This window comes from Carya illinoinensis, chromosome 5 (assembly GCF_018687715.1).
Source record: "Carya illinoinensis cultivar Pawnee chromosome 5, C.illinoinensisPawnee_v1, whole genome shotgun sequence".
NCBI lineage: Eukaryota > Viridiplantae > Streptophyta > Magnoliopsida > Fagales > Juglandaceae > Carya > Carya illinoinensis.
This window is the reverse complement of record NC_056756.1, coordinates 24,979,689-25,003,864: the sequence shown is the minus strand read 5'-3', so window position 1 is coordinate 25,003,864 and position 24,176 is coordinate 24,979,689. Positions and strand designations below refer to the sequence as shown.

Here is a 24,176-nt window from a genome sequence, read left to right as displayed (position 1 = left end):
GGCTGAAGAAGATCGTGAGGTACTACCACGCACCTTGAAGGACTATGTACGGCCAGTTGTGAATGGAAATTACTCGAGCATAATGCGCCAGCCAATCAATGCCAACAACTTTGAGCTCAAACCAGCTTTGATTAGCATGGTGCAGCAGGCTCAATTCAGTGGATCACCACTTGATGATCCCAATATTCACCTGGCTATGTTCTTGGAGATTTGTGATACTGTGAAGATCAATGGTGTTACTGAAGACACCATTAGACTGAGATTGTTTCCCTTCTCTTTGAGGGACAAGGCTAGAGGTTGGCTACAATCTCTACAACCGGGAAGCATCGTTAGTTGGCAGGACATGGCTGAGAGGTTTCTTGCTAAATTCTTTCCTCCTGCCAACACAGCCCAACTCAGGAGTGAGATTGGCCAATTCAAGCAAAATGATTTTGAGTCACTCTATGAAGCATGGGAAAGGTATAAGGACTTGATTCGACGTTGCTCACAACATGGATTGCCAGATTGGTTGCAAGTTCAGATGTTCTATAATGGGTTAAATGGGCAAACTCGAACTATAGTTGATGCTGCTTCTGGTGGAACTTTGATGTCGAAGACAGCTGAAGGTGCTACTGCACTTTTGGAGGAAATGGCCTCAAACAACTATCAATGGCTAACTGAGAGGACTTTGGCTAAGAAGGTAGCTGGAATTCATAAATTGGAGCCGATAGCAGCTCTTTCCGCTCAAGTAGCTACTCTATCTCATCAGATTTCAGCCTTGACAACACAAAGGATACCACAAAGTACAGAATATGTAGCATCAACAAGTATGATAGTTCCAAACAATGAGGCGAGTCAAGAACAAGTTCAATATGTCAACAATCGGAACTACAACTATCGTGGTAATCCTATGCCAAATTACTATCATCCAGAGCTTAGAAATCATGAGAATCTTTCATATGGAAATACCAAGAATGTGTTGCAACCTCAACATCCTCCCGGATTTGATAGCCAACCAAGCGAGAGGAAGATGTCACTTGAGGATGCCATGGTTTCCTTTGTTCAGGAGACCAATGCAAGGTTTAAAAAGACTGATTCACGATTGGACAACATTGAGACTCATTGTAGCAATATGGGAGCCGCTATAAAGAATATTGAAGTGCAAATTGGGCAACTAGCCACTACCATCAATGCCCAACAAAGAGGAGCTTTTCCCAGCAACACTGAAGTGAATCCAAAGGAACAATGCAAGGCCATCACACTTAGGAGTGGAAAAGAAATAGAGAGGTCACCATTGAAGGAGAGCAAGTCAACCCCTACAGCTGTGAACATTGGCCAAAGCAAGAATAAAGTAGAAGAAGATGAGATTGTCAATGATACACTAGAGGAGACCGACTTTGCTCCTACAATTTCATTTCCTGACAATCCTCCTATTCTTGCTCCTCCACTTCCTTACCCTCAGCGTTTTCAAAAGCAAAAACTAGATAAGCAATTTTCTAAATTTTTGGATATTTTTAAGAAAATTCACATTAATATTCCTTTTGCAGATGCCTTGGAACAAATGCCAAATTATGTCAAATTCCTGAAGGACATCATTTCCAAGAAGAGAAGATTGGAAGAGTTTGAAACAGTGAACCTTTCTGAAGAATGCAGTGCTATTCTTCAAAAGAAATTGCCTCAAAAATTGAAAGATCCGGGGAGTTTCACTTTGCCTTGCACTATTGGAAATTCATTTTTTGATAAAGTTTTATGTGATCTTGGTGCTAACATTAATCTTATGCCACTTTCTGTTTGCAGGAAATTAGGACTTGAAGAGATGAAGCCTACAACAATTTCTTTGCAACTAGCGGATCGGTCCATCAAGTATCCACGTGGAATCATAGAAGACGTATTGGTAAAAGTGGATAAATTTATCTTCCCTGCTGATTTTGTGGTGTTAGACATGGAAGAAGATGAAGAAGTCCCACTAATTCTTGGTCGACCATTCTTGGCCACGGGACGAGCTTTGATTGATGTTCAAAAGGGTGAGTTAACATTGAGAGTGAACAAGGAAGAAGTTATGTTCAACATTTACCAAGCCATGAGAATTCCAGAAGAGCCAAGCACTTGTTTTCGGATTGATGACATTAAGCAATGTGAAGAAAAGGCCTTTAAAGAAGATGCACCAGCCAATCACCTAGAACGAGCCTTGCAGCAAGATACATCACTTAGCAATGAAGTAGAGAGGAACTGTACTCTTATTCCTCTTAGAGATCCCGATTGAGGAAGATTGAAAAGTCTGGCTGTAGACTTTAAAACAAGCGCTTATGGGAGGCAACCCATAGATCTATCTTTATTTCTTTCATTTATTTTATTATCTTTATTTATTTAAGTTTTAATAAATTAATTTTTGATGCAGGTATTTAGCAAGAATAAAGAGCTGGAAAATTTTTAAACCTCGGAAGGTTCACCATGAAACCAGGGAAGTTCCTTTATTTCTTCAATCCTTTTTACTTTTGCATCACAATGAGGACATTGTTTAGTTTAAGTTTGGGGGTGTAAACTCCTATAATTATTTGATCCTCTTGTTTTCTAAGTTTTGGGTTGTTGATGGGTTGTTTGATTCTTTTACCAAGCATGCATTGGAGTAAGATTGAATTCTCTATGACTCTGAAATTTGTGATTGAAGATGGTTTTGAGAAAAATTTTCAAAAATTTCTTTTATGTCAAGTGAAGTTATGTGGGTACTTTCGTTTAAATCTTTGACCTTGAACACAATTGAGCACATAGTCGTTTTTCTCTTATTCCATTTTGCTTATGAAGAGAAGAAGTTGAATTAATTGAAAGAGGGAGGTTCGATTTTGCTTTGCTCTAGAATCCGTTGATGGGTCCTTGAGGTGAAATCCTAGTTGAGACCAAATATTAGAGAAATGATCTAGGCATTTCTTTGGCATAACCAAAAAGCTTTCCCAGCCGTCCTAAATGTCATGCCATCATTACATGGTGTGTTTCCATAGTCAACCCCCTTGAGCCTTCATGAGCCTTTATTGATTCTTTAAACTACATAAACCATGCCCGCTCTAAGCCTGAAAAACAATGAATCTACCGTTGATAGTTTGAGAAAATACTTTGGTGGAGAGTTACATTTAAAAGAGAAAATTGGTTTCATGATGAAACGTATTATGTTTGCTCTATTCGATCAAAGAAAAAGAAGAAGAAGAAAGGAAGTGATATAAAAAAAAAAAAAAGAGAAAAGAAAAGAAAAGAAAAAGAAGTCGCCAAGCGGAAAGTGAATTACCTCAAATTTTGTTAAGGGAAGTGTTGGTATTACATCAATGATTACAGCAATAATAATGCCACAAGTATGAGCATATTGCCAAGAAAGAGCTATGATTTGAATCATGTGAGTTTCTCTTTTAATGTTCTTTTCACTAAGTATTTTCCCAATTTGATTTAATTTCCCATATCCAGTTCTTTCTTAACCCTCACCCTGTGGCCTATCATTACAACCTTAATAAAGACCTTTTGATCTTTGATTTTGGTGTTGACTACATTAGTGGAGAGGATTTCTGAAAATTGGACTTATGGGGTTAAGTTTTAAGAGAATTCTTCTGATTTTGGTTGTTCTACTTTTATCTGAGTTTGCAGGTGGTTTGAGGTTAAATTGACTATATCACACACCCACTCAAGGTCTTAGCTTTAGGTTGAAGTAAACGCCTAACTCTTGCTTGACAAATTGCAAAATTTTTGATTGATTTTCTTGCTATCTTTGATGTTAAAAGAGTAAGATACTAGAGATGAAATCTAAATTCATAAAAGCTTGGTGAATGATGATACTTCTCTTTGGGGTCGAGTTGATATTGCCTAAACTATCATTTGTTTTTCTTTTTGTTTGAGGACAAACAAAGTTGTAAGTTTGAGGGTATTTGATGGATTGCAAAATTTCATATTGCAGATTTTACAAGTTCGCTCGAGCAGAGACATTGGCCGCTCGAGCGAAATCAGGCAGAGTCGAACGCTCGATGTGCGCTCGATAGGACGCTCGAGCGAAATCAGGCAGAGTCGAACGCTCGACGCGCGCTCGACACCCCGCTCGAGCGAACATCGTATTTTGACAGATTTTAGGTTTTCCGCCGTGGGACCATATAAAAGCCATTTTTCACTCTAGAGCCGCGAGTTTTGACTGGAGAACACTCTTTGGGAGAGAAAAACATAGCTAGAGGGATTCAAATCATTTGTTTTGGAGACGGAATTCCAATTTATTGCACGTACGTTGGATTCATACACGAGCATGGACGGGAGAAAGGCGTTGAATCGTTCCCTTGAGCTTTTGACGACCAGTTGAGGCTGCAAGGAGGATTTTTCAGTGTTTATTTTCTTCTTCCCATCTTCTCAGAACAATTATGGTGAATTCGTTTATGTTGAATTCCAATTCTAGCATGAGCTAAATTTTCTTTATTCTAGGAAAAACGATGTAACCTATTTCCAAACTATGCTTGTTTGTCCATGCTAATTTAATGCAATTCTCTCTTTGTTTATCTGATTTATTCTGAGTTTAATGCTTCTAATTAACTGGCCATTGATTAGATGATTATTAATCTTGTGATTTGCTATCGAAAGAGGGAATCATAGGGTAGATCTTGGATATTTCAGCATAGGTAAGTATAGAGATCGAAAGACTTGTATGAACCTGTGTAGTAATTAAATCATTGGTCTTATTGCGTTCTTGATTATTTAATTTGCATACTCTTGTGTGAATTGATAAACTAGAATCAATTCTAATGGACTATCGAAAGAGGCTTTTGGATGAATTAGAGATTTGCTAATAGACAAAAGAGGTTTAAGTTAAATTAGCTGGATGAGAAAAGCATAGTGAAGAATTATGGTGAAATCGATTTCCTAGAAGTTTTCTTCCCTATTGAATTTGATCTTCAAACATCAGTTTTACTTTCTTTGCTTATTTCTCTTGAGTTGATCTAGTTTTATTTGCTACTACAAAAACCTTAGCGATTCCTCTAGATAGAATTGAGATTAGCATAATTTTGGTATTTGGCAAGAGTAAGGTACCAATCCCTGAGGACGATACTCTTCTTATTACTTTACTATAAAACTACGATACTGTGCACTTGCAGTTTTGCACCGGTCAAGTTTTTGGCGCCGTTGCCGAGGAAAGATCAGCATGCTCTGGGTTAGACCTTAGCAAAGCCCGATGCCACAAGATACAGCAACAGATTAGAATCTGCCAAGCATTCCGATGAAGCTGAGTGGGAGCCAATCCCAAGCGATGCAAGATTTCACGAATTGGACGAGGAAATGGTAGTCTCAATCCACAAGAAAACATGCTAGGAAATAGGGCAACCAGCATCGCCGAACAGTCAACACTCATGGCCCTCTAACGTGGCCCAGGAACTTCAAGAACCACCTAATTTGGTATGTGGTATGTCAAAGCCAGCAACTGGAGAAAGTCAGAAGTGGCCTTGGAAAGCTAGGAGTAGCTTGCATACCTTGACTCATATGAACTAGCCTTAAGGCGGTGCTCAGAACTCGCAGGGTTGGAAGACTTCTGAGTAGTCATCTAGATAGTAAGAATCAAACCGAACGAAGGAAGAGAAATGGAGTAAGAGCAAAAAGGAGAGAAGAAACGGAGAGCAACGAGTATGTGACAAAAGCTATAGGTTCTCAACACGCTACAAGTATGGCTGGAAGGAAGGATTTAAAGGCCCCGCGTGGCTACACAATCATGAAGAGGAGAAAGTGACTGACAGTCATCATTATGGAGAAGACAGAACGGTAGCCTGCAGAGTGTCAGTTACAACTTTGAGAACAGCAAGATAGGACACTTGCACTCATTGAACCTCTAACATTTTCACTCGGCTATGAAAGGGAAAATTGGCAATGCTGAAAATGAGGCAAAATAAATTCTCATCTAATTGAAAGCCTAGGGCCCACGAGGGCCAACCTAAGCCCAACATCAGAAAGGTTTCCCGTGTCTCAAATAATCCATGAGGGTCCAGTCCAAACCCGCAAGATCTCATCTCCACCCCTGTGGTTTGATAAGAACCCAGAACCCATGTAAAATGGATATAGCTATTTGGGCCAAGATGGGACGTTACAGGGGAAGCACGGGAAGCCAAGCAGGAGGAAGGAAAATGAAACACACCAAGAGGATGTGACCAGACTCAAAGCAACACAAAGGATCATGCCACATTAAATGGGTTCACTAGACAATCACGCCGCATTAATAACTGATCCCAAATGGCCACACTACATTAAAGACAGTATGGCGGATGGAGCTCTAGGAGGATTTTCCTTCCCCCCATGCCGCAGAGTATGGCCATCTGACCCTTCGAGCTTGGTATATAAGGTCCCTTGACCTTCAAGTATGGCCATCTGACCCTTCGAGCTTGGTATATAAGGTCCCTTGACCTTCAAGTATGGCCATCTGACCCTTTGAGCTTGGTATATAAGGTCCCTTGACCTTCAAGTGAAGGGATCGACTTTTCTCTAATCAAGACTTCCCTCTAAACTCTGCACACACCCTCTTCTCGTACTCTTTGGTAAATTATCACCACTTAAGTATCAGAGGTTACCTAGGCCGCTTCCCTCGATTTCCTCTTCCTTATTGCAGGCCTGCAAATGAAAGATCCAGACCGTTGAGAACCCAACCCAAAGGTGTACAAAACACGACGTTATCACTGCTAGTTAAAGTTATTTGTTAATTGCTAAGATTTGTAACCAAATCTCACTTGATAGTCTCAACTACCATTTTCACCCAGAATGGTAGATCATGAGCCAAGATTAGGAAATACAACATAGGGTCTACTAGAGAAGGTTGATTAGGTAGCAATGCAATGACACTGAGCTCATCACTTCGATGCTCTGTTTTATCAATAGTATTTTGGCTTTCTTGGCCGAGTTGTATGAGCTACTCAAAGGACTAGCGTAATATATTTTATTAGTCTTTACATGTATTTAAGGAGCAATGTTTCTAGTACTTGTGATGTTACAGATCTTTTGGACATATATTGTAACTTTTGATCATCTGTTATGTGGATTTTATGAAGTATGCTTATGTGTTTGGGATATATTACTTCTAGTACATAGTATTGCTTAAAGAAAAAAATTATCCACTATTAATATTGCATATTGTTATATTCATGTTGGGTGCATTGCATCTTTATATGTCATAAATGGGAGCAGGTAACCTTGTGTTGCATATCCAGATGTTTCAGAGTCCACCAAATCCAAAGCGAAATATGGGGGCGTCATAATGGATATGTCTTTAATCTCCTCTTTTCTTACTATTGCTTGGGGTGTTTGGAAATATAGAAATCTTTATTTGTTTGAGAATGCAACATGTTCATTTTAGGAAGTGGTTGATAATTGTGTTGAATATGTGGCAAATTTCAATTTTTTTAAACACTCAGGTAGAAGTGATCAAAGAAAGTGTCCTTATGTGGAAGTAGGGGAATGCGCAAGTAGGGTGGGTCTGCACCCTCATCCTGAGGGCGATGGCAAACCCCTAATCTATCAATCACCTCACCTAGCCCAAAAATGGCAAAAAATACATTTGTAGGCTTAAAAATGGCCTAGAATTTGTTTATGGGCCATTTTGGGCCCAGATTCCATTCCAATATATACTAATATCAAACTTACAATAATGAATGATCTAAGATATAATAATACAAACTAATAACTTAAAAGTTGTAACTAATAATTCTAAGCTATTATAATAACACAAATAAATCTTAAACTATCACAAATTAATATAAAAATATTGCAAATTATCACATAATTTAAATGAATAATAATTAAATAACAAATTGTAGCAAAATTACAATTCACTTCCATTACTTGGCATTGACCTTGATATTGGAATTTGGGACTGTTCACGTTGGTGGGGGCAATGAGTGAAATGTGAGATTATAAAACCTAAAACATTAATAAGAAAATAAATTAGAATTACAAATAAGAAACAAAAATTATATATACAAATATTAATTAGATATGTAAAAATTACAAATATTAAAAGTACTAACCAATATGAGATTGAAATCAAGATGAGATCATTGGGATTATGGTTGGATATATGATAGTGAGACTATAAAAATTGAAAAAAATAAAATAAAACATTTAAAATTACAAAACATTGTATAAATACAAAAAATAATTAAGAGCAAACTATGGAAACCAATGGCAATGGTGGGTCCAATACAAACGAAGTCATATTGTGACCGATGTAGACATAGCCTCATGTATCATAGTTGTCCATTCATCAATTAAATTTGAAATTAACACTGGTTACATAAATATAAATAAATTGAAATAGTAACAAGAGCAAATCAATGAATTAAGAATGATTACCGAGTCCATGTTGTTCACCACCCTTATCCTCGTCAGCCTCCTCAAAGTCCCCAACATCCAAAATATGAGTTGGTTTCCCTTTAAATCAATTTAGGATTTCAATTCGAAACCCTAAATTTACACATAAATTTTTCATACAACTTAGTTTCCACAATACACAAATCAAAATCTCATTCTCCAAATCCTCAAATTGATTCCATCCTCATAACTTAAATAAATAAAAAAAATTCAAGAGTTGGGATCCTTACAGTAACGATGAGGGAGATGTAGCTAACTTCAGGCGACGATGGTGACAACATGCGACTGAGAGTGAGAGAGAGGGTAGATATGTAAGACAAGAGTGAGATAGAGAAGAGAGAGATTTGAGAGTGAGGGAGGTGAGGGATTGAGTTGGGGTAGTTTTAAGTATTAAGTAAAACAACGTCGTTTTGCAGAAGGTCCCATGATTCCCAATGTCGATTTTGTAATTTCAACTATGGCAAAGTCAAAGATTCCATATATGTATGTATGTATGTATACATATATAAATGGAGCGAAGCGAGGGTAAAATGGACCAAGGTTGGGCCCAACCTGCTCCCCTCCTACTAGGAGCCCTCCCAGGCAGGGGTGGTGCAGACAGGGGTGAGATGGCGAGGTGCAGGGCCCCATTACCCTATGTGGAAGTCTTCACCACAAGGTAAAGTTAAATTGAGTTTCGATGAGACTCTATTTCTAGATCTTGATGCTATGAGGTGTGGGAACAATTCTAAGACATGATATAGGTTATGTTTTGTTTGCTTTAAGTAGAAAGAAAATGGGAGGTTTTTACTATGGCTGACATAGAAGCTTTAACTCCTTTGAGAGATTTACAGATAATTTTACATTTGAGCTATTGTGGTTTAATATTAGAAGGGGATTTTTTTTTAGTTGTTGAAGCTATAAAGTCCCATGAATCTAATTGTACTTCCCAGGGCCCTTTGATAATGGAAATTCAGCATCTCCTACAATGTTCTTAGAATTTTAAGGTTATTCATGTGGAAATGCGGGGTAATGAAGTAGCACATTTATTAGCTCAACATGCAAAAAGGATTGAAGATACTACATGGTGGCACTCATCCTAATTTTATTTCAAATAGAGTGATTGTAGATGCTAGTATGTAATTGGTTCTTTGTATTGTATTAAGAGCTTGTTACTGGTTGCTGGAAGTTATTCATAAAATATACAAAATAAACTCATAAATTGACTTGCCTTGATATGATATTATATTGTGCATTTGTTTTTATTATAAAACAAATCTAACATATCATATGTTAGTTTATAAATAAAATCTCTTTATGAAAAATAATAACTTGATCAGGTAAGGATAGCGAGGCTGACATGGCAGGCTCCCATAGAGAGTCGGAATGTTACTACAATCCTAAACATTCTGGTAATGAGATGATATAAGAAATCCACAAAACTTCTTACAATTTCTTTCTAATATATCACTTAGATATAAAATGTTTTCTAAACTTTTTTAAACTTCAAAGTAAAAATAATAATAACATTTTTAAATTTCAAAACAAAAAAAATAATAATAATAAAATATTATAAAAAAATAATATTTATAGTCTTATGTATACATACCTCCCACCCTTTTTACAAAATATAAATAAATTTGAGATCCACGTAAAATAATCATTTTTTTAACAATAGGCTTCACTTTCTTTTAAGAAAATATATAAAATTTACATATTTTAATACTATATATAACATCACTAAAAATTATATTTAACAAAATTTTTACCTTAGTATTTTTATTTAAACTTTCTATCATTCCTTTTTAAAACGTCGATGAAACATTTTAACTCAACGTTATGTTGATGCCTCATCCGCCCAGACGAGGGACTGATTTTATAAACCCTAGTTGAGGGGTTGAGCATTTCTCTTTCTCGTCCAACTCCGTAAGCCGGCGATATCTGCGTGAAAGGAAGAAAACAATAGCCATGAGACCCATCTTGATGAAAGGCCATGAGAGGCCTTTGACATTTCTCAAATACAACCGCGACGGAGACCTATTATTTTCTTGTGCGAAGGACCACACACCCACCGTCTGGTTTGCCGACAATGGCGAGCGCCTCGGCACCTACCGCGGCCACAACGGCGCTGTTTGGTGCTGCGACGTCTCAAGTAAGCCCCTCCCTCTCTCTTTCTTATTAACGCTTCTCGTTTATTCATTCTATACTTTTGGTTTCTATTTTTTTTTTTAATCGAGTTCTGTTGTTTTTCTCAACTAAATATTTGTGCATTCTTTTTAATATAGGAGATTCTATGAGACTGATTACGGGTAGTGCGGATCAGAGTGTGAAGCTATGGAATGTGCAGACGGGGGAGCAATTGTACTCGTTTAATTTCGGTTCTCCCGCTAGGGCTGTGGACCTTGCCGTCGGCGATAAGCTCGCCGTGATTACCACCGATCCTTTCATGGATTCCCCTTCAGCTATTCACGTCAAACAGATCTCCAGAGACCCCAGTGACCGTAAGCTTAATTTTCAGTTTGATAAGTTAGATAAATATGCTATACAATTTCGTTTATTCTGAAATCTTTACTTTGCATTCTGTAATAATTTTTATTCTTATCCCTCTGTTGCTGGTTTTTAAGTTTAGTCTTTAAATTTTGGCTACTTTTCCTTCTCAGCTGTTTTGCTTTGAATAAAGAAGTTAGAATAAATTTTGTGTATCTGTATAGTAAGATTCTCGGAGGCTTTAATATTAATATGCCAATTTAAAATCGTCCGCCGTTTTATTTTGCAGAGACGGGTGAATCTGTGCTCACCATCAAGGGCCCTCAGGGAAGAATTAATAGAGCTGTTTGGGGACCTCTGAATAAGACTATCATAAGTGCTGGAGAGGATGCTGTGGTTCGTATATGGGATTCTGAGGTAAGTGGTTGAATTTTAAATGGTTGCATTGATATCTTTACTGAGATTGTTAACTGATGCTTTGATTTTCAGTCTGTGTTGGCTGTATGGAAATTTCTTGGGTTGAGTTGGAGATTTTTTTTTTTTTTAATAAGTAATGTTTCAAAACGGAACTTGAGTTGGGTATTCTTCAAAACGGAACTAACGTTTCAATTTGCTTTTCTTAGGCATTCCATCTTTCTCATCAGTGTTCGCTGATGTTTATCAATTGATTGATTCACATTTATTTATTTTTATGTTTGCTTTTTATCAAAAGTGTAGACTGGAAAACTTCTTAAAGAGTCAGACAAGGAATCAGGCCACAAAAAGACGATAACAGCACTGTCAAAATCTACAGATGGTTCACATTTCCTCACTGGATCTCTTGATAAATCTGCTAAGGTACTGACAATTATATTTTTTGGGTTATTGATTATATTTCAGATGTTTTTCTGTATGAAGTTTTACTATCTATTGTTTTGCGCCTTTTTTTTTTTTTTTTTTTTCAAATATTTTAGCTATGGGACGCCAGAACTTTGACTCTTATCAAGACTTACGTGACAGAACGTCCAGTCAATGCGGTTGCTATGTCTCCACTCCTTGATCATGTATGTAATTTCTTGATTCTAATATCATACGTCTATCCATTATGATTTATTGTTGTTGAAAGTGACTTGAAGTGACCTTTACATATGTTTGCTGAGCATGACGGGGTGCAACTTTGTATTTAAAGTTTAAGGTTTCTTTTTTGTTTATGAAAATAACTTCCCTATCATGCAGTTGAGTTTCTAGTTAGCATCTTCCCCAAACATATCCTGTGAAATGTGATCAATACTTTTTGTTCCTTCTTTTTTTCCAAGCACATGGGTTCTGAAACTATGAAGGTGCACATTTTTAGAAAGAATTTTTGACAGTTGTTACTTCACCTAGAATTATTAGTTATACATCGGCATATTTGTGTCTCTGCCAAGTTTTAAATCAAAACTTGCTCTTTCCAGTACTTTCTTGTAAGATAATTTTCATGGACAGACAGATGACATAAACAAATGTCATATTTGATCCAAGAGATTGTCAACTGAAGTGCAGGAGAAATATTTGTTATAAATTTAGCATATAGGAGCATAATATCCGGTATATACTTTTCCTGACCCTTATTCTTTTTTCAGATTTCAAAATTCATTTGTCCTCTTGATAAAAATAGTGCACGTTAGTTTTATAACTTTCCTATTTAGGCTAACTTTCTGAAATAAATACCAAATATAATAATAGTTATAAAAAAATAAAGACCAAATATAATAAAAGATAATGGGTAGTTTGGGCATGGGGCAATATTTAAGCTGTCATATGTTTGTTGGACCGAATGGCTATATCATTTAAACTAGGATGTTGCTTTCTTACTTAAAAAAATTTTCTGAAATATTCCAATAGATGCTTTTGCAGCTTTTTCATCTAATTATTACCTAATCATTACAACTTTCCCAAACTCCCAAACAAAACACAAAAAGCAAACTTTTCAAATTTCAAAAAAAATTATATTAAAAAGTTATATTCAAACAATTTTTCAATTTTATAATATTTTTATTCAACTTTTTTTCTCTCTCTTTCTTCCCAAAACCCAATAAAACATCTTAACTCAAACCATTTCACTACTATTCACATATATATTGAGATATTCTAAGTATCCAAACGGGCCCTAAATGGCCAACACAATTACACCACATGTGAGGGTTGGCGATCTTAAAGATCATAGTTCCAACCCAAGGCCTCAGGTGGAATTGAGAAAACAAGAAATGGACATCACTCAATAAACTTGGTGCATTATTCCTAGCATTGCCATCTGCCCCTCAACCTCTGGTACAGTAAATCCTTAATAGTCAAATGGCTCAGTTAGAAATCGTTAGCATACCTGAATTCAGTCAAATAGTCACTCACTTTCCTTTCTTACTTTTTCCTCTTCTTTCATTTCTTTTTTCTCCTTTCCTTATTTTTCATTCATCATTAACATATATACTCATTACTTATACATATCATCCTATGTGGAAGCCTACTTTCAATTTGTTTACATTCACAATCTTCATAATATGGGGATTCATTAAATGGGCTATCCATTTATTTTTTGATAAGTTCAAATGGCTATCCATGAATAAGTTCTATACTAGACTAATCAAAACAGTTTTCTATAAATAAAATTGCAATCATACTCAACCCATTCATTTTTTATAGGCTTCACTGTAAATAAAAAAAGTACACTGGTACTTGTGGGAGTTGTGAGAACGCTGCTGTCACAAGTCTCTTGTTCAACTTCTGGAAGCTCTTCTCACAATTGTTGAGCCATACTAACTACTCATTCTTCTGGGATAACTTTGTCATTAGAGTACCAATACCCCCTACAAACTTCTCTTTGTTGTGCCAAGTGTGTCCCAGGAAGGGAAGCTTCTAGCATCATTTCCTCACTACAGCTTTTATTTTAGTTGGACCCCCCGAGATTTTATCCTTCAACACTGTGCCCTTAAGCTTCTTGTATCATCATAGCGCTCACTTCTTGTTCCAATGCCTGTTTGGATGGGAGAACACCTGAGATGCTTAAATGTTCATTATCCCTTGCTACACCCACGGGAGTGTATCATTTGCAATTCTGTGCTTCAAAACTGACCATTAGAAATTCAAGGGAGGTTCCTTGTGGATTTGGTCGTGCTTGATATGACCAGGTTCGATGTAATTTTGGGGATGGATCGAGAACCAACCTATATGAATACAGTTTTTTTATAATGTACATGAATATATTAGGCTGATAGAGAGCCAATGTAGATTAATTAAATTTTTATGTTACCTTTAATCTTGGAAATGTGCTCTCTCTCCCATTAATCTCTCTATCACTTGGTGCTCCTAGAGGTTTTAGTTTATATTTTACATGGGTTATTATATATGTTCCAATCAGTTATTTCATTGCCAAAGCAGACTTTATTAAGGTTTATTTTGATTGTGAAGGGGAAACGTTTAGTAGCACTTATTATCTACAAAATCATTTTGAATGTGATATGATTTGGCTGGAATTCGGGTGTTTGAATGAATTTTTAAGTTGGATAAAGCAACCTGGTCAATTTAGATGGTAGTGCTTGTCCTACTTAGCCACGTAGAAAATAAAAGAAACTGAAATAAAAGCATAAAAAGACATTAGTGGCTTTAAGCAAAGAATCTATGTCTTGTAGCGGTCTAGATTGAGTTTAAGATGTTGAATTTCATGGGGAATGCGTAAGATGTTACTGTTTGTCATGTTTCTTGGTGGGGCATAATGATAGGTAGCATCATATCACACACACTGATTGAGGGTCCAGAAAAGCTTTGCCCAATAAGTGCGGCCTTTTTAAGGGGCTCCTAAATATTTCACAAAATTTATTTTTTTGATAAGTAATAAACTTTATTGATCAAATGCAACTAAGCAAAACCCATGTACACAGGAGGTATACAAAAGAGACACCTAATTACACTCTAGCAAGCTGAAAGGAAATCAAAAACTCTCCCTTTAGTACAATAGCCAAAATCCATTGGACCAAAGAAAAAACAAAAAAATTCCAGATTTCCCCCACTGTTCTCTCCTTGTTGTTGAAGCATCTCTCATTTCTTTCCATCCATAGGCACGACAGTAAACACAAAGGGATCATCCTCCACATCACAGCCAGCTGTGAACTTTGATGGTGCCTCTTCCAACCAGCTAAGAGATCCACCACCCTCTTGGGCATGACCCACTTCAACCCAGCCCTACATATGATGCCATCCCAAAGCACCCTTGCCACTTCGCAATGCAGAAAAATATGATCAGTCGTTTTGCCATTCTTCTTGCATAGATAGCATCATTCCAACACAATCATCCCCATTTTCCTTAAATTGTCAGCTGTCAAAATCTTACCCAAAGCTGCAGTCCAGGCAAAAAATGCAACTTTCGATGGCACTGGAACCCTCCATGTACTCTTCCAAGGGAACAATTCTGGTGGTCTTGCAGGGGAACTCATAAGCTGGTCTTGCAACACCTTATAAAATGATTTGACAGAAAAAATTTTGTTCCCCGATTGTTCCACAGCATTTTATCTCTCCCATGCCCTCCTATCTTCATGGAGTAAAGAAAAGTGTAGAAACCTACTAACTCCTCCACTTCCCAATCTTGCCCATTTCTGGAAAAAGATAGATTCCAATGCACTATGCCGTTAGCACGACACAGCACATCTGAAACGGCCACCTGTTGATTTTCGGCTAATCTTTACACTCTTGGAAAAGTAGCAGATAGAGCTCTCTCTCCATTCCATTCATCAAACCAGAAGCTAGTTCTTGATCCCTCACCAACCTCAAAATTGGTGTGTTGCAAACACCTTCCACCCCTTCCTAATAAACTTCCAAAGACTCACCCCATAAGTCCCCCTACCCTCCTTAGAGCTCCAACCCCCCCAATCACATCCGTACTTCCCCTCCACTACCATTCTCCACAACGAATCCTCTTCCGATTGAAATATCCCCAACCACTTTCCTAATAAAGCTTGTTGAAAGTGTGCATATTCTTCTCTCCCAAACCTCCCATCTCACCTTAGGCCACCCCACAAGATGAAATTTGTGTTCCTCACCCAAACCACCCCACAAGAACTCTCAAAAGAGTTTTTCAATCCAATTGGCCACCCCCACCGGTAAACGAAAAAGAGAGAGATAGTAAGTGGGAAGGTTTGAAAGGGTACTTTTGATAAGAGTTACTCTCCCACCTTTTGAAAGGTAAAGCCGCTTCCAACCCGCCAATCTTTTTTCTACCTTCTCTACCACCCTGTCCCAAATAGAATTTGCTTTAAAAGAGGCTCCCAAGGGAAGTCCAAGATAACTCAAAGGAAGAGCTGCCACTTTACAACCCAACAAATCAGCTAGGTGATCTATATTCTCCACCTCCCCCACCGGGACCAATTCCAACTTTCCCAAGTTTACCTTGAGACCCGAAACCGCATCAAAACACATCAGTACAGCTCTTAAAGCTTTAAGTTGTCCGCTGTCCGCATCAGAGAAAATTAACGTATCATTCGCATACAATAAATGGGTGATAGATAACCCATTACTATTATTTCCTGCCGAAAAACTGGCCAAGAACCGACCCCTTACTGCAGCTTCCAACATTCAACTCAATGCCTCCATTACAACAATAAAAAGAAAATGAGATAACGGATCACCTTGTCTCAAACCCCTAGAACTCTGAAAAAATCCACAAGGTTCCCTATGACTAGCACGGAGAACCAAGCAGTGGATACACAATGTTTAACCCAACCACACCACCTGTCACCAAATCAGCATCTCCTTAACATATAGAGCAAAAAATCCCAGCACACATGGTCATAAGCCTTCTCTATATCCAGCTTGCAAAGGACTCCCGGGGCACTATCACTCAACTGGCTGTCCAAGCACTCGTTCGCTATCAAAACTGAATCCGTAATTAGACAGCTCCGAACAAATGCATTCTGAGGTTTGGAGATTATATTATCCATCACCAAACTCATACAACTAGCTAGCACCTTAGAAATGATTTTATAAGTCCCTCCTACCAAACTTGTTGGTTGAAAATCTTTTTAAGTCCATGATTTTTGGAATGAGAGCGATAAAAGCAGCATTAAGAGATTTCTCAAACTTGTGACAAAAATGAATCTCTTGAAAAGCCTGAATCACATCATCCTTCACCACATCCCAACACTCTTGAAAGAAAATCATAGAAAAACCATCAGGGCCCGGGGCTTTGTCTTTACACATACTACTCACCACTTGATGCACTTCCTCCTCCTCAAATGGTCTCTCCAACCACCTAGCAATACTATCATCTAGCTGGTCAAAAGACAAACCATCCAATTCGGGGCGCCATCTCGCCGACTCTTTAAGTAGCTCCTCATAGTAACTCACTATATGTTCTTGAACATCCTCTGTTGCTTGATAGATTGTCTCTCTCGATTGGATACCCTCTATAACATTGTTCCGCCTATGTGAGTTAGCCATTTTGTGGAAGAACTTAGTACATTTGTCTCCCTCCTTCAACCATAACATTCTAGATTTTTGTCTCCAAGAGATTTCTTCCGACAACCAAACCCTCTCTATCTCCACCACCACCTCAACCTTCCTCAAAAAGTTCCCCTCATTAGCCCCCCTGCTTCTAGAGAATTCAACTCCTCCCAGATAAGACTCTTTTGCTCATCCGTGTGTCTAAAAACCTCAATATTCCACCGCTTTAATTCCAGCTTAAGAGCTTTTAATTTGTTAGCCACCTTGAAACTGGATGTGCCATGGAATGAATAAGAGGCCCACCAATTCCTCACCCTCTCCACGAAATCAGTCGATTAAAGCTCCATTCTCAAATTTGAAATAATGTTAAACCCCCCGAATGCCCCTACAGTCTAACATAATGGGAAAATGATCTAAGCAAACCCGAGGCAATCGCTTTTGACATAAATCTAGATACTGAGACTCCCAAAAAGTAGAGATTAGAAATCTATCCAACCTTGACCCCCCTCTACTATTGGACCACGTAATCCCCCCACCCCCCACCCCCACCCCCACAACCAAATGCAAGGGCGATCAATCAAATTAAGATCAAAGATCAGCTCCGAGAAATCCTCCATCGCCATTGTCAAAGAGGAAGCCCCCTCCCTCTCACAAGGGAAACGAACACACACTACCCAAGGGAGTTCCCATAAAGAATACAAACCCGCCAATTCCTCCCACAAATAACTTCTGCCACTATCAACATTAGGCCCATACACTCCCGTAAGAGCCCACTCCCACCCATCCTCAATGTTCTTGAAATACCCCCGCAATAGAATAATTCCCACAGCAAACCTTTACTAGTTCCACCACTCTCCTATCCCACATCAACAACACCCCACCTGAGGCCCCCAAGGAGGCCAAATAGGTCCATCCCACAAACGAACAGCCCCATAAGCTACAAATAATATATCTGTCAACATAATGCAGTTTGGTCTCTTGAAAACAAACAATATCCACTTTCCAACTACGAAGAAGGGATCGGGTGCGAAGTCGCTTATTGATGTCGTTGATCCCCCCTAACATTCCACAATAAAATTTTAGGATGCATGAGGTAAACAGCTCCCCCGCTCCTTCACCCTTTCCCACCCAACACTACCTTCCTTATTGTCATAATTAATGGTGCATGCCAATCTTTTCTGCTCTCTATCTTTTTTAACTGCTGACTTCATAGCTGTTGATCTACCTGCTTCGATTGCCACTAAAAGGGCCTTAAATTGCTCCTCATAACCTTCAGTGCCCATGGGACTAGCTCCCTCGAAGAAACCCCCCTCAATGAAGTCTCATCCGCCTCCTTCGCTTCCCCTACCAGCTCTCCCTCCATTTCCTCTCGTTGAGGTGACTATTGAGGCCACACCATGATGATCAACGGCAACCAACGACTCTTTCTGTGCCAGTAAGGGTTCCGGCAGGGCTCTTAATGATGCCGAGGAAGGGTGGCTCAAGCCCTTGGATTCTAAACTATCTAATTGTTGGGCGGGGTTTTGTACAAGAAAAATCCAAATTCTTCAGATAGTTTCACAAAATTTAGTCCTTGGATTCTAAACTATCTGAAGTATTTGGATTTTTCTTGTACAGAACCACTTTCTCCTTTCGTAGGTTTTATGGTAATAATGATCTCATTTATTCTTTTCCTTCACATTTTTGAAATGAGGCTGTATGCTGTCACTAGAGTCTAGAGGTGCAATACTTTATCAAGGATGCTCATCTGGGGTCTCTTGGATGTTTATGTTTAGAAAGGGCTGCTCATTTTTATGGGTATGGTATCCTATAGACCTTTACTGAAGGAAAGGTGTCGAGAGAGTGCTTTGTTCTCAGATCAGAGCCTAGAACTGATATGCAATTTGAATGTAAATGCATCAGCTTTTAAATAGATTGGATGTGAGTAAGTAATACCATCAATTCCATCCTCCCTTTTTCTAGATATAGAATTCGTTTTGACGATATAGATTGTGGTGGCAGGTAGATTAAATGAACTTCTGGTCCACCTAGATTGGTTTTGTACTAGCTTCAGTTTCATTTCAAGGAAAACCCCCCCCCCCCCCCCCCCCCCCCCCCCCCCCCAACCAAAAACAAAAACAAAAAAGATCAAAGGTCTTGTTATGAGGACAAAGCTTAAACCACTCTGCAACCATGACACCATATACCTATGGTTTCTATACAAGATTGACATATCCAATTGTTCAGTTGAGTTTTCAAGTTTGTTTTCAATTCTAGGGGAAGTTTGAAATTAAAATTTTGAACTTTGACCTTGGGTCTAAATCATGTCATTTCGGTAATGGAACTGGTTTTGTGGAATTTTAAGGTAGCTCTGAATATTTAACTCTCGAGTGATTTTGAATTTTGTCGCTAGGTAAAATTTTATCTTTAACTATGCAGATGCAAATGACTTTATGGTACTCTGAGGTTAAGTCTCTGTCACTTGATTGTATAGGGGTTATGAGTCATTAACCTAGTGTAGGTTGTTGTCATGGTTCAAGGCAACTGCATGCACACATGAAAAGTTTACTTTTGTGCGATGTTGGGACGGGTGAGGAAAGGGAACTTTACTATCAGTGTCAAAATGTTTTCTAGCTTTGAAGCATTAATTACTTCAGCAATTATGGAAAACAAATTTAGTTCTTTGGGCAGAAGACATCAATTTTAAGTTCCTATACATTTTAAGCCATTCCTTTTGCTTGATTCGTTTATATTTCTTGGGATGACACTTTGACTTATTGCAACTTGAATCCTTTGAAATTTCAGTACTGTTTGCCCCTTCCATCCAAAATAGTCATTAACTCTGATGGAAAAAACATAAAATGACAAAAATGTTTCTTATGGAAGACAACTGTGACAGGGTATATGCAGCATTATACATGCTTTTCCATCCCAATTAATGGCCCTTGTCAAAATAGGCAACCTGATATTGAAATTTCAATTTAAATCTGTCCCACTGACTTAAAAGTTCACCTAATCTTCTATTTAGGCATATACATCATTTGATCAACTCAAATATTTTTTTGTACTTTCTAGGTGGTTCTTGGAGGTGGTCAAGATGCATCAAATGTCACAACGACTGATCATCGTGCTGGGAAATTTGAGGCCAAATTCTTTGACAAGGTAAATCATTCTTCAGTAAAATATAGGTCTGGCTACTTTGATTTCTTAAGTATGTGACGTTCTTTCATTTTAATTTGCTTAGATTCTTCAAGAAGAAATTGGAGGTGTGAAAGGACATTTTGGACCAATAAATGCATTGGCTTTCAACCCAGACGGGAAAAGGTATAGTTTTTATGTTCTCTTCAGCAAATTGTCCTAAATTGTTCAGCAATTGGTCCTTGTCATGCCCTTGGCCCAGAAAAGGATATGCATCCAAAGCCATTCACTATATATTTGCAAGTAAAGTTTTTCAATTTACTTGCTAAGCTCTTTTTTAAACTTTAGTTAGAGATTTATCTGTTTGAAGGATTATATCATTTGTATGTGACTAATTTCATTAACTTGGTTTAAATGGCTAAAGACACATGGAGTACATTGAAAGATGCTGAATTTGAAGGGTGACGTTACCGCATTTAGAAGATTTTTTATTTTTGGAAAGGTCCTAACTGCATTTGGAAGATTAGGACCAGATTGAAACATTATTTAATGAAAAAGGACCATAATTTCTTTCTTTACCTTAAATAATTTTATGTTTAGATGCTGGGATATTGGTGTATAAACTTATGATGATATTTGATGAGTTTGGCTAGACAAATATTAGCCTGTATAGGGTCTTAACTGGGGGGTAACGTAGGCTGTTGGATGTTAATTGAAGTCGGTAATGGTTTGTTGGTTGTTATACTGGAATCATCAATGGAAGAGAGGTCGTGGATGGTAGTTTTGGCTCACTAGTGAAGGAATTGGAGTTAAATCGTATTCTCCGTTTCATTTGTATGAGAAATGGCATGCATCCATCTATTGATTTTTTCATCCACTTTAGTTTGTTAATGACTTCCCTTTTTCCCATTTTGCTGCTTTATTTTTTAACTGTTCATTGAAATCAGATGTATGCAATTGCTCACTTGAAATCAAGGCATATTCTATTTATCCTGTTAGTGCTTTTATTAGTCTACACTTGCAGCTCTTTGTAATCTGTTCAAATCAACATTTTCTTATGTGACGGAGTCTTGTAGTAATTCAAATTGCATGGTGTGTGTGGACTTGCAATTTTAATTTTGTCGCTCTTACCCAATTGATATATATATACATATATATTTTTTTTCTTCTCTCAATAGTTTCTCAAGCGGCGGTGAAGATGGTTATGTACGATTGCATCACTTCGACTCAGATTACTTCAACATCAAGATCTAGATTTTGAGCTTATGAAGTTTAGAATGGAGCTTTGGAGCTTATTGAAAGCGAGCTTTTATTTTTGTTACTCCTTAGTTGTTTTGGTCATTATTTCTGGAGTGAGTGTTGCTATTTTGCTTGTTGGGAGACAATTTTGTACAAGATTTAAGTTACAATTTATGTGGATCACCATCATTTTCAATGCACTCTAACAAGATCATAAGTTTACTACTTGCAAGTTCTCTTTGATATTTCCATTTTGTAACATTTTAGCATTTTTAAGGCGGCATTTTAAATTTTAGTTTTGGTTGGTGCCAAATTTTATTTACTTGAATATATGTGGTGTTCAATCTGGAAATGTTCTTATCAACTAATCCAAATTGCAGTACTCACTAAAGAATGGTGGATCGCTCAATTTTGTAGTTTTCTCCCTTTCCTGGAACCGTCATAGGAACTCCTCAGAAACTGGAACAAAACCCTATCCTTCTGGGAAAGCACACTGCTAGCTTACCATGTCTTATAGATTGGGCATCTATGTGAGTGATTAACACACCCATCACTTCCTGTCCTGTTGCTAAGGTATTAAAAAACAAAAAAAAAACAAAAACCGATATGGAAACCTCATCGGATATATATGAATAGCATAAACGATGGATGTCAATATGTCATCAATGCCACTTATTTACCACCAGTAACATTCTGGACAGAGTAGAAGATAAAAATCGTGCCTTTATTGAGTTAATCTATTTGCGTCTCTCTTTTTCTTCGTATTTGTATATGAAACTCATGTTACTGCTAGCAGAAGTATATCCCCCATCAAGAACAAGATTATGTGCTGTGATGAATCCAGCATCCCCACTAGCCAGGAAAAGTGCAGCTCGAGCCACGTCTTCTGTACTTGCACCTCTCCCCCGCAATAAACTCCCCGTCTCACTCACAATCCTACTAACTTCCTCAGGCCTCACATCCCCAAGAAACTCTCTAAAGCTACTGACAAGCATCTCTGAAGGAACCCCATGTGGGGAAATGCAGTTCACTCGAATTCCATGCGCCCCCAACTCACATGCAGCACTTCTCATCAATCCAATGATCGCCTCCTTTGACAATGTATAGGCGTGTCCAGCTAATCCTCCCATGATGGCTGCCGAGCTCGATGTGCATATGATGCTCCCACCATTTTGGCATTTGATCATTGCTTGTGCAGCATGTTTCATCCCGTGTAAGACTCCATGCAGATTAACTGAGAGCAGACTTTTGACCTGGTCCATGTCAAGATTGGTAATGCTTCCACCCGGGCCTGCAATCCCGGCATTGTTGAACATGATATCTAGTCGGCCTTTCCAAGTCAGTGCCAGTTGGATTGCTGATTCCACGTCGGCTTCCTTAGCCACGTTGCAGTGTATGTATCGGCCTCCTATTAAATTGGCTAGTTTTGCCCCAAGCTCGTCGAGTATGTCAGCAATTATAACATAGGCACCACTTTGTGCAAACAATTTTGCTGTGGCAGCTCCAATTCCTCTTGCACCGCCAGTTATAACTGCAACTTTGCCCATCAACCTGACAAAGTTTAAGCATGCATGCGTGGAGGACAATATAAAGTTGAAATTTCACTCAATCCTGATGGCCTAACAATCATGTCAAGTTGGAAATTAAAGGCAGTTTCCTTAGATTACAATGCGGTCGTGTGTGTGTGTGTGTGTGTGAGAGGGAGAGAGATGTGTGTTAATAGAGCAATCAGGCTCCCTGAATATTCTTGTAAAATAAATAGAAACCAGTCTGGACCTTTACAGAATGATTCACCAACGAGTCTAAGCCGCACATTATACAGCACTAGATTCATAAGTAAATGGACTTGTTTTGAAGATATTCAACCATCTTTTCCTATGCTTCTTGTGGCTAAATTTCGTTTTACAGCTTATCAAACATTAAGATCATTGACTAAAAAATTTCCGACATTCTTTCACTGCCATTTCAGTTTTCCTTTAAGGAAACTTGTCAAGAAAAATATCAAAATACATTAATTTCTACTAGGCTATCCTAGTAATCAGTGGGGACAAACCTCTTTGTGGACATCCTCTGCAAGTCATGATCATACATGTGAGAATCTGGCTCCATTTCATTCCTAGAATATCTTAGCGATTTGATGATGCTATATAAGGCTAGTTCATCTGCTGTACAGATCAGATAATATTTGTAGATTTAGGAGATGCTACCAAAAAATGGTGGAGGTGCTTTTTAGGAGGTAGCTTCTTTACTCTTGCACGCTATTTTCATTTTCTACAACTACTTCCTAACTACAATTAAGCTACATGCAAGAAGGCATTCATTACATGTTATTATTTTATGAAAAATAAGATTATACAAAGAAATGAAAGAAAAGGTGTGATGCCTCCAGTCTCCACTTGGGATGCATAGTACCGTACAGTTACACCGCTTTCATTCTATGAAGTATTGTGTAATTGCATGCTCAACATACGCAAAAGAAATAAACGCAGCGGAAAGGTTTAGGATACATGTCGTATCTAGAAATATCAGTACCAGAGAAATACATTTAACTCATCAAAATATCCATA

General features: G+C 38.0%; 2 protein-coding genes and 1 non-coding gene across 3 annotated transcripts; 1 reads left to right on the top strand and 2 right to left on the bottom strand.

The window, feature by feature from the left end:
• Positions 1–391: 391 nt before the first annotated feature.
• LOC122312067 lies at positions 392–498 on the bottom strand. The gene has a single exon (XR_006242981.1). It is a non-coding gene; the product is annotated as a small nucleolar RNA R71 (small nucleolar RNA).
• Positions 499–10,141: 9,643 nt separating this feature from the next.
• Positions 10,142–21,834, top strand: LOC122311121 (eukaryotic translation initiation factor 3 subunit I-like). The gene is made up of 8 exons (XM_043125526.1): positions 10,142–10,471; positions 10,605–10,820; positions 11,096–11,223; positions 11,524–11,643; positions 11,760–11,849; positions 20,308–20,394; positions 20,477–20,556; positions 21,549–21,834. Exons 1-8 carry the CDS (start codon positions 10,288–10,290, stop codon positions 21,622–21,624), a joined length of 981 nt encoding a protein of 326 aa, XP_042981460.1. The 5' UTR covers positions 10,142–10,287; the 3' UTR covers positions 21,625–21,834.
• Positions 21,835–22,050: 216 nt separating this feature from the next.
• Positions 22,051–23,781, bottom strand: LOC122311122 (short-chain dehydrogenase reductase ATA1). Its single transcript, XM_043125527.1, has 2 exons — positions 23,663–23,781; positions 22,051–23,160 (listed from the first exon to the last, which is right to left on the bottom strand). The coding sequence occupies exons 1-2, from the start codon at positions 23,716–23,718 to the stop codon at positions 22,347–22,349; spliced, it is 870 nt and encodes a 289-aa protein (XP_042981461.1). The 5' UTR covers positions 23,719–23,781; the 3' UTR covers positions 22,051–22,346.
• Between the last annotated feature and the right edge of the window lie 395 nt (positions 23,782–24,176).